Genomic DNA, 14,275 nt, shown 5'->3' with positions numbered 1-14,275 from the left:
ACTTTTTGTTAACCCTTCAAACATTTCTTTTAAATTGCTTAGGGATAGGAAAAATAAGAAATTTGAATCTACCCTCATTCATTTCCTGATACACACTTCTTCTCTTTACGTAGCTTAGCACTACTGACCTATGTGTTTTCTTTCTCTCTGAAGAATTTGATGGTTAGGTCTGCTGGAAATGGATTTCCTGTTCTTTTTCAAGAAAGTCTTTCATTTTCAATTTTGAAGGATAATTTCACTGGACACAGCCTGGCATGGTGGTCCTTGCTGGTAATCCTAACAATTTGGTAGAAGGAGGCAGGAGGATCACATCTTTGAGGTCAGCCTCAGCAATTTTTGAATCCCTATCTCTAAATAAACAATAAAACAACTGGGGATGTGGTTCAGTGGTAGAGCACCCCTAGATTCAATACCAAGTATCCCCCCCAAAACAAATCCTCACTTCATTTAGATTTATTGGTTTGTGATTCATTTCTTTCAACACCTTATTTCAACTCCCTTGATCACATGTTTGGAGTAGTCTGCTATAATTACCGTGTTCTTCCTAGGCTGTCTGCTTCACACCCCTCTTCTTTAAAGATTTTCTTTTTGTTTCTGCAATTTGAATATGATATACCTCAGTGTAGATTTGTAAATATTTTTCCTTTGTTTTTTTTTAATAATTTTCTGCGTGGTATTCTCTGTACTTCTTGGATCTGTGATCTGGGGTGTGTCATTAATTTTGGAAAATTCTTGGTCATTATTGCTTCACATGATTGCTTTCCTCTTCTTCTGTTTTTCCAGTTTGGGGTCCTTCTATCTTTGGGAATTATCCCCAGCAGTCAGATATTGTATACTTCCTATATCTCTGTCTCACTCTTGGCTTTTCAGTGTGTGGGGGGGTTTCTGTTGATCTGTCTTCAAGTTCACTGATTGTTTTCTTGACTGTCACATCTACTGATGAGCCATGAAGGGCAATCTTCATTTTTGTTTTTTTCTATTTATTTTGTTTTTCATTTCTTAGAGTTTCCATCTGTCTGCTTTCATGACCTAGTCTTCCATACTCTATACCTTTTCTTTAGAGCCCTTCACCTATAAATCACACTTATTTTAAAAGTTCTCTCAAAGTACCAAGATCTGTCATATCTGTGTGTCATTTTGATGCATGCTTTATCTTTTCTTTTTCTTTTTGGTTTCTGGGGATCAAACCCATGGCCTTGTGCTTATAAGGCAAGCACTCTACCGACTGAGCTATCTCCCCAGTCCTATCTTTTAATCATGTGTATTTTCTTGCCTACTGGCATGTTTTTATATATATATATAGAGAGAGAAAACTTATTATGGTATATAAGCAACTTATTATTTATACATATATATAAATAAATACTAACAAGTGAGGAAATCATCTTCCGTGTGTGTTTTGCTACTCTGCTGGGACTTGGTTCTTTGCAGTTTCCTGTAGCTGAAGGTACCAGAGGCCTCACATTCCTCCATGTCCCTGGTTGGGTCTTCCCTCTGTCCCTGGGTTAAGAACTTCCCAGTCTCCCTGCTCTTTGAGCTGTCATGTGCTCTCATTTATCCTGGAGTTTTTGCTGTTGGCAAGGGGGAGGGTCCTAGATTCATCAATCAATCTCAGTCATCAGTGGACGTGTGACCCTGGCCTGTGACATTCCCAAGAGTTTTCTAGCCACTTCCTCCCACCCCTGTGGGGACAGGAAAGCCAGAGGGGGCACAGGAGCCAGAGAAGGACTTTCCCCAGCTGGGGTGAGGCCCTGAGGATGCCTCATGGCCTTATTCTTCCCTTGTCCAGAGAGCTGGGCAGGTGTCCCTGGGGTCTTTCAGTGGGAACTGGTGGGGTTCTGGTGAGAACACCTGTGCTGCCTTGGGGTCCCTTAAGATCGCAGCACCAGGGCTTTCTTATTCTCTTTCAGTCAGGCCCTCGCACAGTGAGACTCAGGACTCAAGTGTCCTGCAGTTTATGACCTCAGCACTGGGGGAGCAGGTCCCAGCTGTGTCCCACGGATTACCTGTGCCGCTTTAGCTTTGGGGGTTATGTTTTGACCCGTGACCTCAGTTCTCCGATGAGTCCAAGAAAAGCCTGTGATTTGCAGTCTGCTTGGCCTCTGCTTGTATTTATGGGAGGGGTGCTTCCCAAGCTCTTTGTATGCTGGAACTGAAGCTGGAAGTCCCCTTGTGGCTTTTTGATTGCTGCTCTGCCCACCTGCCCACCAGTTGAAGGTTCCGGGTTGACACAGACCTCCAGACCTTTCCAGAAGCACGTGAGAGAAATTCCCACTCTGCCTCAAAACTCAGCACCCCTCTGTGGCTGTCTAGGTGCTGCACACCCTCCCTGTTCTCTTCATTCCATGTCACCTAGAGTCCCCCAGGCTGCTGTTACAACGTCTGCATGGGTTCTGTCAGAGACGTCTGAGAAGCGCCTCCTGGGATGGACTCCTTTCTAGTCTTCCTCAGTGTCTCCACCAGGATTTTTTATAGTTGCTAGACAAACGTGGCATTTCACCGGTCTTTTGAAAACACAGCCTTAAGTGCCCTTACTCCAGCCTGCTGTTTTCTTCCACTGAGCTCTGCTAAGCTGCCTGTGGGATCTGTATTAAGTGTCAGCTCTCCATCTAGCAGACAGGACAGCCTTCCTGTCCCTGTTCCGTCGTCTGACACCAAATAACAAACCCTTAAAGGGTCAGGGGACTAGCCAAAGAATAATTGCTGTAAAACCACACATGTCCTTCCTTCTGCTGGGGAAAGTCATCCCATAGGGCAGGTAAGAGTGGTGTAGGTGCCGGTCATCTAGGAAGAGGTTGCACAGGGTGAGCAGGGTGTGTCTTGGGTGTGGAGGTTGGGAGCAAGAGATGGTTGATGTGCAAGTAAGTCTATCAAGGGTGGTGGAGGCTGGGCTTCTCTGTTGGAGAAGAGAGCTGTGAACAAGGAAAGAAGTAAGAATGAACATGGGGAGTGGATCGCAGGAGGCATCAGTGTGAACTCAGTTTCTCTGTATGTGGACTATGTATACATACACACATTGCATTAGAGATGTGTATGCCTGTGTGCAAATACATGAGTCCTACGTATACACACAGACCCGGTTACCAATGAGCTTCCAGATACCAGCTTTTTATTTTTATTTTATAGCAGGGATGGAACCTAGGGCCACATACCCACTGATCCACATCCCCAGCCCTTTTTATTTTTTTATTTTGAGCCACGGTTGTGCTAAGTTGCTGAGGCAGTCATTGAATTCACAATCCTCCTGCCTCAGCCTCCCAAGCCAGTAGAATGCCAGGTGGCTTTTGTGTAGCAATCCTCTTGAAAAGAAATAGAATTTCTGGGAAAAATGTCCCATTTCTGGGCTGGTGCAGGGAAAGTACGAGACAATGTTGGAATATTTTATTGTGGCAGACACTATGAAAAACCATGATTACATGTCCAAAGGACACAGAACCCAGCTTGAAGGGATTCCTACCTGCCAAACCTGGGACAATTAAATCATCCGAGTAAATATAGTAATGAATTCTTACTCTTTGAAGAAAAGCAGAAAAGATGAGACCATACTGATAAAAGTGAATAAATTGAAAGTTTGAGGAATGGGAAATTTATATAACTTCATTATTTGTCTCTAGGAGGCTTGTGAGTTACAAGAGAAAAAGGAATAAGTTCATGGTGCAGAGCCCAAGCAGCCACTAACTTAAGAGACCAAGTGAACATCACCAGGAGTGGAACAAGTTGAAATTGTGTCCACCTGAGAGGATGTGATGCATAGCATTCCTTCTGTGAGGCTGGCCAGAGACTTTAACCTGAATCTAATGAGCGTCAGCTAAGCCAAAACTGGGATTTGATGCTGAAGAACTGGCCAGTAATCTTTGAAGCCGTCAAGCTCACGAAGTCAAAGGTGTGTTGGGAGATGTGACGACTCAAGGCAGTGGGTGATTCTGAACAGGTCCAATGTGGTAGAGTCATAAGACAAGCAGTTCTCAACTCCTGTGGGCTGGATTAGTGCCTTTGTTTCTACAGTGGTACAAAAGCAACCTGTGATCAGTAGAAACCATACAAGCATTTTTTTTAAATAATTTTTTTGGATGTTAATAGACCTTTATTTGTTCCCTTTCATAGGGTGTTGAGGATGCAACCCAGTGCCTCCCACATGCCAGACAGGTTCTGTGCCACTGATCCCCAGCCCAAGTCCCCATATATACAGTTTTGAATTTGGATCTTTTCCTGGGGATGTGCCCTAGTCCTCTGTGATGTGGGGCAGGCCCCAGTCAGCCTGGGATCATGATGGCCGTCCAGTGACAGAGTGCCCTGCTGCCAAGGCGGGAGGAGCAAGTGGATACATCCCATGCATTTCCGAGTCACAGCGTGTTTGTTCCCCTTAGGATGGGCTTGTGAGGCACTTGGAAACTGGCGGGATCTGAGGAGCAGAGGGTAGGAATGTCCCAGCGTTAACTTTCTGAATTGTGGGGTGCTCTGTTGTGTTGGCACATGTCCCTGCTGGTGTGAAACATGCTGCACACTCTGGGGTGATGGCATGGCAGGTCAGTGACATACTCCTTAATGATTCAACTTCCTTTAACATTGGGGTCTTAAACCAAAATAAACTCCTCAGGTCACTCAGGGCCCTCTCAGGGCCTAGTAGTGAAGGAGCATGGGCAAAGGAAGGTGTAGGGCTTCAGCTCCTCCAGGGAGGAGGGATTGGGTTTGTTCACCTGCCAGTGATTCAGGATGCCATTCATCACAGCAGAATGCCAATCCTTCACCTGCTACCTGTGCCTTCTGTCCTGTGGGGTCTTGGATGTGCTGTCATATTTCTCAGGGTACCTTTCTGGAGTAGAAAGGGATTATTCTTCCATGTGAGATGTGGATATGATGAGGATCCTAACGGGCGACACTTACCTGGTGCTTGAAGGGCCTGGCAATAGTCTAGGTACTTTGAATGATGACTTAATTTCCATAATTACCCTTGGAGGCATATCGTGGTTGCTTTATCTTCCAAAGAGACCAGGGCACAGAGAAATCAGGTAACTTTCCCAAGGCCACACAGCTTGAAAGTGGTAGAGCTGGGGTTCCAATCGGGCAGCCTGACTCCAACAGCAGATGCTGGGGAAATGGGTGTGAGGAAGCTAGAGCTCTGGGCCCCATGGATCTCTGATTCTGCAGGGTTTTGGAGCTGTGCCTGGGCTCTCACCAGTGACCATGCTGCCTGCACATGTGGGAGTGGCAGCTGCACACTGGCTGCGGGTCTGCATGTCCCTGAGCTCACAGGTGTGTTTGCTTCTCTTTTGCCTTGTAGGTGGCCTGGTGGGTGCCCTGGAGGCAGTGCTGGATTCCAACACCGAGGTAGCTCCCTCTCAAGTTCTGCTTCAAGTTCCCGGCTCACAGGTGTACTCTCCCATAGCATGTGGAGAGTTCCTGGATGGATGCAATGTTCACTGGGCCATAGCCACTGGTGAGGCTTGTTCCAGACCCTGAGTTGTGAACATGCGGAGCATTTGCTTGTTGGTGTGCTTGCAGGTAATGCCCGGGGAGCCTCACCTGATTTCAGAAGCTCTGGCTCTCCTCCACATGTCTGTCTCTTTCTTAGTGATCAAAAGCACACTGAGCTATGAGTGTGAGTGAGCCTGGCTTCTTAGGGGTGTGTTTCAGGGCACTCACGTGTTTTGGGGTATAAAGTGGTCCTTTCCTTTACCGTCTTGGTGTCTGATTAACAGGGTTTTCCCAGGTGTGTGCGTGTGTGGTAATAGCCGGGGGCAAAGTGCAAGGGCTGTGTCCGACTTGGGCAGTCTCCACCCCACGTTGCACGTCTGTGCCAGGAGACTGCATCACTGGGCTGCCGGGTGCTGAGGAAGTTTTCCTTGGGTCGACACAGGTCAGGTTTGCCTGGCTTGTTTTCTACCATTGTCCTGCCCTCAGAAGGTCCTGAGTAGTGAATTGTTCTTTTCAGGGTTCTCTTGTGGGGAGTGAGGATGGGAGGCATGGGTATGTTCTGGTGTGAGGATTGTGCTGTTGACTGAGATATTTGTACTTGTGCAGGCATTACTTGGGTGTCTTGCATGTCGTTGACTCGCCCTCATACTTGGTTGTGTGCTGAGCATTGAGAAAGGATCCCTGCCCAGGAATGTGAGTGTCCAATAAAGTACAAACAAAAAGGGTAGGAAAGACCCTGGGTGGAACCAGCTCAAGAGTAGGAATGGGAAGAGCGGCCTGTGAGGATGATCCCTGTCTTTTCCAGGGTCCTGTGTGACAGGACAGGGAAGTAGAGGGGGGCCTTTAAGAGCACTTTTTTTCTTTTAAACTAGGTGGAAGAGAGAGTTAAACTACTTCATGGGTGAACTGTGTTATTTGGCAAAAGATCTGTGGATAACAGGTTGGAAGGGAGACAAGTTGTTATTACTATTTTAATTTCACATGGACCAAAGTCTCTCCAGGCTTCCTAAAGGTACCTCACTTTAGGCAGAGAGAGAAGTTGTGAGCATTGACTGAGTGGCTTGGGGTTGTAGACAGAGGAGCATGCCCAGTCCTTCAGGCTAGAGCTCAGACATCCGTTGTGCTGACTCCCTGCTGGTGCTCAGGTCACTTCTTTTTTCCTGGCTCCCTCATGGAAGTAAAAGTTCCAGTGTCTCTCTGGTTGCTTTCCCTCCTGTGCCCAGGACAGCATTGGGCATGTAGTCAGTGCCCAGTAAAGCATGGTGGGTAGATAGTGGGGAAGCATGCAAAAAAGGTGACCGAGGCCCCTTGCTGAAGTTTTGTAAGGCAAAGGAAAGTGACATATCCAGATGGCCCCCTGACTTTGCGTGGTCAGACTTCACAATTTTTGGACTTCTCGGTCATGTGGAAGCATAGCCGTAGAAACCTTGGACTTTTCACTTCGGCATAGTATGCAATAAATTATGTGAGCTCTTCAACACTTTATAATACATAGGCTTTGTATTGGATGGTTTTGCCCAACTGCAGGGTAATGGGTGTGCTCTGAACATGTTGATAGGAGCTTAGGCTAAGCTGTGATACTTAATGGATTAGGTATTAAATACAGGTTTTTTTGATAGCAATCTCAATATTGCTGTAAATGGTATGAAGTGTCCCTTTGTAAACCTGTGAAATTCCTGGCTGTTGCTTGTCGGTCAACCAGTGCCTGTTGCAGTGACAACATTCCTTGTGAGGACCTTCCCAGGAGGTTCTTCCCCTTTGAACGTGACTTTGGTACTTCTCCACGGGCCTCTCTTCTCCCAGGAGACACTAAGTGAGACTCTTGAGAATCATCTGCCACTTGGTCTGTGTTCCATGCTGGAACAGCTGTACCATTGCAAATGCTTCTGACACTTGAGTGGTAGGTGCTCTGCACATGATCAAGGTGTGCAGGGTGGTCACAGGACAGTTCCAAGGTTTTCCTGCTTGGTGAGCTGGCCTAAGTGGCCATGGGACTGAAGTTTGTAAGTCCCAATGCAGTGGCGGGAGAGACTGTGGCACCAGTGGAGAGTGCCAGCTTTCAGTGACAAACTGTGGCTCGGGTGTGAGAACCCTGGCACGGGATGTTTGCAGAACATTAACACAGTGACTTAATGTTAGCAAAATGATGACTCTTGTTTCTCACTATCTCTCTATTCTGATCCAGGTACCACATTAGAGGAAATCAACCAGCACTGGAAGTGGCTAGGACAGAATCTCCTCCATACTCTGTGTTTGATTATAAAGACGACATGGCCAGCTTTGTCAAGGGGAAGGTGAAGGTAGGCCCTTTGATCTCTACCTTTCTCCCTATCTGGGGTGACTCTTCATGACATTTTGAACTCTGCCACGTACCCACAGTCTTCACCAGTCCGATTACACTTTTTGGATTAATGTGCAAAGGCAAATTAGTTCAATTTGTCACCTGTCAGTCTTTGCGGCACATAAAGATACACCTGAAATTTAGGAAAAAAAGAGGGTGGTGCTTCATCCTCAAGCCTAATTCCTGTTATCTTTTACAGATATAATCATCCTTTTTTTTTTTCTCGTGGGATACCATAATGTTAAGATTTCTGTTTTTGCAGAGCAACATATTATTGTCTTCCTCAAATTAGTTATTCCTGACTCATTTTCTCTTTAGCTGTAACATTTGTCACCACATTGGATCTAGTGCTCTGTTCCCAATAGTGGATGTTTGTTCTGCAGATGTTAATTAAATGGAGTTACAGCCAGTTAAGGTGTGAGAAGGCAGGAGAGGAATCTTGGGAGGTGTTTGTCCATACCTGCTGCCAGTTACATTGTTACATAACTGGTGTCCTTGCAAGGACATGATGGTGATTGGTGCTTTAAGATCCTGTTGGGGAGGGACATGTTTCCTTGTTCTACAGTGAACTCTCCTTACATACTTGAACACATAAGCCTGCAGTACAGTTTTCTTCCCTTGGGATAAAACCTTCCCAAAGCCATCCATCTTTCCTCCCGCTTCCTGTTCCTCCTTCCTCACCCTCAGTTCATTTCCTCTATTCAAAGGATCCCCAGTGTGGAAAGAAATTGTCAAAATAGTGCTGTATACATACATGAATATATGACAGTGAATTCCATCTTTGATGCATACCTATAAAGCACTAATTAAAGACCAAATACATAGTAGAGAGCCCACTAAAGTAGGCAGCCCAGGGGAGGGAAATGGAGCTCATTTTATTCCATGCCTGTACGATGATGTCAGAGTGAACCCCACTACTGTGTATAAGTAGAACACACTAATAGAAATGTTGTGAATATCCCAGACCATGGATTTTGTTTTTCTGAAAACAAACCTGAAGACTTCCAGCTTTTCGTAAGGGGTGTCAAAGTGAATTTTTGATTTTAGAGCAAGCAAGAGAAGCAGTCTTTTGCATTTGGGGACTAGGGGATGTGAGCAGGATGAGTGAAGAGCAGGGGTGACCGAGGCCATCCAGTGCTTGGCAGCCAGGGCATGACCTCTTACCTGTGGGGTCAGAGCTGACATGGGCTATGGTAAAAGACACACACAGCTCTCGGGACACCCCTCATCCTTGCCGATGAACTGTGCCTCGGTGTCCTGTATCAGATGGGACTGAGCATCAGCGACACTTGACCTGCCTCTCTTGGCCTAACGTGAACTATAGTGGTTCTTTTCTCGAGGTATTTCCCTTGCTTGGGAGGAAGGAAATTGATTTCTGCTTTGTTGCTTCCTGAAACCCTTCTGTAGGAGAAGGAAAAGTGTCCTCTCCCTAGGTTCTGTAGTTGAGGCCCTGGAAATGACATCGCTATGCAGCAGATGAGCAAGAGAGAAAGGGTTGATTTGAATGCACTCAGAGTGTATACACGTGGCAGAAACTCAGCCGTGTAACTGGTAGGGTGGTTAGAATCGACCTTGCACAGTACCTTAAGGGAAAGCAACCAGTTGACTGAGGACTGAAGTGACAGGAAAAGGGGTCCATCTTCTGGGGTGGTGCAGGGTCGGGGAGGTAAACATGGGGGAAACTAATGGCAGGGTAGGGCTCTCTCCATGAGGCTGTGTGAGCCCCTCATGCTGCTGAGATCAAGAGGTCAAAGGTGTCTTCCCAGGACAGAGGGGGACACACCTGTGCAGATGAAGAGTCCCTCCTGACTCGAGGCAGATGGGGCAGGGCAGACAGTCTTTCTGGTACCCCGTCTTTTTTGTTTCTCAGTTATCTTTGGCTCAGTTATCCTTATGCTGAAGTGGCATGTTTGGGGGTGACAGTTTTGATCTGTGACACTTCAAAGCTAGTATGCCCTAAAAAAAGGAAGGAAGGAAGAAAGGAAAGCTGAGGAGGCAGTGCTGGGGAGCGAGAGCACATTGTGGCCTTTGTTCTCCCCACTCCTCGGGCCAGATCCACAGGGTGTGAGAGTTGGACCTTTCCTGGGCCCTTGGCTGCTCCATAAAACTTGAAAAATCCCTCTGCTTCAGCTCTTCCTGGGACCAGACATGCAGCCATGACAGTTGGGAGACCCTATGGCCACCATCATGTCTGCTTGGAGCCTCTGAATCCTGTTCTCGGCCATGCCAGTCAGCTCTAGAGCCTGATAAATAATGAAGAAAACAGTACACTTCACCAGCACTGAGGTTTATTTTATAGTAATTATGATTAGATTATTTTAATGTGAGTGCCCAGGTTTCATTTCTAAAAGGACTTATACAGTGAGGATTTGGTAACACCCCTGAGAAAACAGCCTCATCTTAGGAAACATAGGCTCTCATAAGACAGTCATATAAAACACAAATGAAAATGTTAAGAAAAAGAAAAGGACAGGTAACGACAGACTGTCACCCTTGAGACATGGACCATAGCTTTTATTCTAGTCTCTTATGTCACCAAAACAGATCACAAAGGTCCCTTCTTGGTGGTGGTTGACAAAAGAGTTACAGTGTCAGATTGTGCCCTCTGCTGTTTCCCGCACTCCCCAGGGATTTAGGAGTACTTCTGCCCTCTAGAAGCTTGGCCAGGGTCCTCCCTTCCACCTTGAACAAGTATAGAGTGGACGGTGGTGGTGCACGGCATTAGTCTTCTCCAGATCCTGCAGTTGGCTTTGTACTGACCTTTTTGAGCCTAATGAAGACATTTGTTCATGTTTTAAAGAGACTCTTAGGTCCTAGTTGCGTAGTTCTTCAGGGCTGATGTGAGTTCCCACACCAGAGCCAGTCACTGGGTTTCGTATCTCTTGTGTTGGTTCACTTTTCATCGCTGTCACAAATACCTGAGATGACTGACTTAGGGAAGGTTGGTTTGGCTCCCAGTTCTGGAGGCTCCAGTCCGTGACTGATCGGCCCCCTTGCTTGTGAGCCTGTGATGGGACAGCACATTATGGCAGAGGAAAAGTGTTCAACTCATCGAGCCAGGGAGCAGAGAGGAAGGGGCTGGGGTCCCACTGTCCTCTTTAAGGGCACGTCCCCAGTTATCCAAGGACCTCCCACCAGACCCCACCTTGTGCAGTTCCCTCACCTCCCAATACATTAGCTGGGAATCAGGCCTTTAACACATGGACCTTGGGGAGGCATTGAAGATCCAAACTGTAGCATGAGGGTAGGGAGGATTTGGGAAATAATTGTGAATTAAAATTCTCAAAACCTTAGAAGTCAGCTGATTCAGCCACAGCTTCATGGTCAGTAAGTGACTGAGAGACTTTTCTTTGTGTTTTGCAACCTTTGTTGGTTAATCGATCTCTGCCTTTTTTTTTTCCCCCCTCTGGCTGTGGCTGTTTCAGGGTTGTGGACAGGAGTGGTTGTCGTGGAAACAACAGCGATTCCTTAAGTGCCTGGGTGCATCTGTCCTTCCTGCTTCCTGTCCCTTGTGCTGTCTTCCTTCCCTTTGCCCAGCTCCCTGGATGAAGGCCCTGTCTCTTGTGAGTCAGGGTCTGATTGCTTAAGAGAGTAGCAACAGGCTTGCTGAGCAGAAAGGGGAGCCCAGGAAGTTCTGAGAAGCGGTGGTGATGTTGGAGGCCAGGTTCGTCCTCCTCGAGGCAGAGAAGGTGGTCACCTACTGCTCTTGCTGCTGCTGTAAGGACTGGGTGCCCCGCCAAGGCTGTCTGTACATCAGCATCAACCACCTCTGCTTCTACCCCTTCTCCTGGTCAATGAAGTCATGTTAGCCCAGTGCCAGCATCTGCAATATTTGGTCTTTCAAGATAAAGTTGACCCTGGGGTTGATTGGCATGGCTCCCTAGAGAAGCCATTAAAGGTTAAATCCCACAGCAAAAGATTTAAGGGGGTGGTTGAGATGACAGCAGGTGATACTGGATTAGTTTCCAAATGATTTGTGCAGATAATTAAGTTGAAGTATACATGCTACAACGAAGGAGCTTGATTTTTTTTTTTTTTGCTTGTTTTCTGGAGACAATTCATTTTTCTGCTACCTTCAGGAGCATATCTGTGTAACTTATTTAAAGAGCTACTCAAAATCTTTTACTACCATAGATTATGTTGAAGATACAGTATCATATCTGATGGGTGAATATTTCTATAGGAGTAGCATGTACTTCTGCTTCTTAATGCAGAAGGACATCTTTTAAAACACCCGTCCTTGAACATCATGACTGTTGTATATGCAGAACACTTTACCTGGGTCCACTTCAAATCCAGAAATAATTTATGACATCGCACCAGCAGTGGGCACTGTCCTCAGTACTGGCATTCCCACAGGAAAAGGCAAGGCCACAGGTGTCAGTTGTGTGTTCAAGGTTTCAAAAGCCATTGCCATTGAAAGCACTTTCAGAAGCCATTTCAAGAGCCCGTGCTGGGTGGCATGGGAGATGCACACATATGTGTGGTTTTCTTCATTTATTCTCCAAGTGCAGCCAGTGGGAGGCCTCCTCCTGAATAACTGTTGTGGCCAGCCTCCTGCACATGCTGTTTTCTCTTTCAGTCTCACCAGACTCCCTTCTGATGCCTCAGTATCCTGCCCTGTGTGCCCAGTCATCTCCTGACCTTGCTTGGAATGGGCCCCAGCCTAACCTTGGCCATCCTTCTTTCTGAAATGCTTTCCCAAATGAACACTTTTCCAAATGCTTTTCCTTCTCTCCTTAGCTTCTTTAGAAACTCCTGTTTGTCCTTCAATACCCAGTTCAGATTGGTCACGTCCACCGTGCCTTCCTTGTCCCCTTATAATGTACACCATGTCTGTTTCTGGGCTGGTTTCTGCCAAGGTGGTGTTGCTTATTTGCTTGTAGTTTAGTTTTTCCTATTTGTGCTGCTTAAGTGCAGGGCATTTCACAGAGCAGTCACTTAATGAACTCAAGTAGGCAGTGTAGATGAAACTAGTGTGGGCAGAAGAGCTGGCATAGCTGGAAAAGCGTAGTCCCAGGCCTGACATAGAAATGAGGCTGTTTACAATTCTAAAGTCATCGAAAATGCTATGGCTAAATAAGTGGAAGGAAATGTTACAATATGACATTCATTCTCTGAGGTGAAAAGGAAATGATTTCATTTGGAACACTAAGGATTGTCACTAAACCTAATTGTGTTAGGATGATGATATTTGGAAAAAATTAATTATTGCTAATATTTGATCATGTTTTTCCACTTGTTATCTGTATGAGGAATCGGCTAACAGATATGATTTTATCTTCTCCGGGTTTCTTCTGCATTAGCCTACTGCCTATCATTGTATCCACACTAATTCTCAGATGCGTATAGTGGCGCATGCCTGTAATTCCAGCGTCCCAGGAGACTGAGACAGAAGGATAGCAAGTTGAAAGGTAGCCTCAGCAAAGGCAAGGCACTAAGCAACTCAGTGAGACCTGTCTCTAAATAAAATAGAAAATTAGGCTGGGGATGAGGCTTAGTAGCCAAGTGCCCCTGACTTTAATCCCTGGTACACCCCCCCAAAAAAAAATCTGGGACTAGCATGTTTGTTTAAAAATGTATCACCTGCACTATTTTACATTATCTTTATTAGTAGCAGTATTACTGAGGATTGAAGCCAGAGCACTTAACTGTTGAGCCCTGCCCCCCATCCCAACCTTGCTTTTTGAGACAAGGACTAGCTAAGTTACCTCCCTAGCAAGGAGGGATCCTCCAGCCTCCTGGGTCACTGGCACTAAATGTGTGTGCCACAGCACCTGGCTCTCTTTCTTCCAGTGCTGGGAATCAAACCCAGGGCTTCACACATGCTAGGCAAGTGCTCTGCTACTGAGCTATGTCCCAGAACCTGCTTTCTTTTTCTAAAGTGAAAGTCATGCTTTGTTGCCCAGGCTGAACCTAAAACCCTGGGATCAAGACACCTACCTGCCTCAGGCTTGCAGGTAGCTTGGAGGTGCACATACACTGTGCCTGACTGTACTGTAATACCTTAGCATTTCATAGAATCTGCTTGTAGTGTCTTCTAAGCATAATAAGAGTCATGTGACACAGACTCGATGCTCAGCCCGCTTCTGTGAACGAGAAATCAATAACCCTCTTGCACACTCCTTTTTCTTCTATCTTGATGTGTGAGTGCTGTTTTTGAAAGTAGATTTTGTGTGATTCAGAAACTTTTGCATGAGTGTTGAAATATTCTTGAAGATGTATGCTATTGGATTGCAAAATGTTGGTCCTTGAAAGTATACAGTAGCCAGCAACCTGGGAGATGACACTTCAATCTTTAAGAAAACCCTTGGCCCATGAGTTGGGTTTCACCAGCAGCTGTCAGGCAGTTGTGTACTCTTCCTGTGCACAGGCTTTGAGACTTTTGCATTTTAGCTTAAAAGAAACAAATAGAATGTTGGATTGTTATTTGATGATGCTTGAAGTTTGGCTCCCACTTTATGGGGGATCTGATTTTGCATCTTTTCTCTTTCAGTTCAACTTGTAATACCTTGGGTT

General features: G+C 46.1%; 1 protein-coding gene across 1 annotated transcript; it reads left to right on the top strand.

The window, feature by feature from the left end:
* Window positions 1-4,223: 4,223 nt before the first annotated feature.
* On the top strand, window positions 4,224-7,713 carry LOC124974584 (TBC1 domain family member 8-like). The gene is made up of 3 exons (XM_047537746.1): window positions 4,224-4,526; window positions 5,282-5,437; window positions 7,601-7,713. Exons 1-3 carry the CDS (start codon window positions 4,520-4,522, stop codon window positions 7,711-7,713), a joined length of 276 nt encoding a protein of 91 aa, XP_047393702.1. The 5' UTR covers window positions 4,224-4,519.
* Window positions 7,714-14,275: the final 6,562 nt, after the last annotated feature.

The sequence above is a fragment of the Sciurus carolinensis genome, unplaced genomic scaffold, assembly GCF_902686445.1.
Source record: "Sciurus carolinensis unplaced genomic scaffold, mSciCar1.2, whole genome shotgun sequence".
Taxonomy (NCBI): Eukaryota; Metazoa; Chordata; class Mammalia; order Rodentia; family Sciuridae; genus Sciurus; species Sciurus carolinensis.
The sequence above is the reverse complement of the archived record's forward strand: the minus strand, read 5'-3'. Positions and strand labels throughout refer to the sequence as shown.

What these genes read in the sequence shown, in the direction of transcription:
- LOC124974584 (XM_047537746.1), top strand. An exon ending in TCACTGGGCCATAGCCACTG is followed by an intron (nt 5,438 to 7,600) that starts GTGAGGCTTGTT and finishes ATTCTGATCCAG; the next exon opens with GTACCACATTAGAGGAAATC.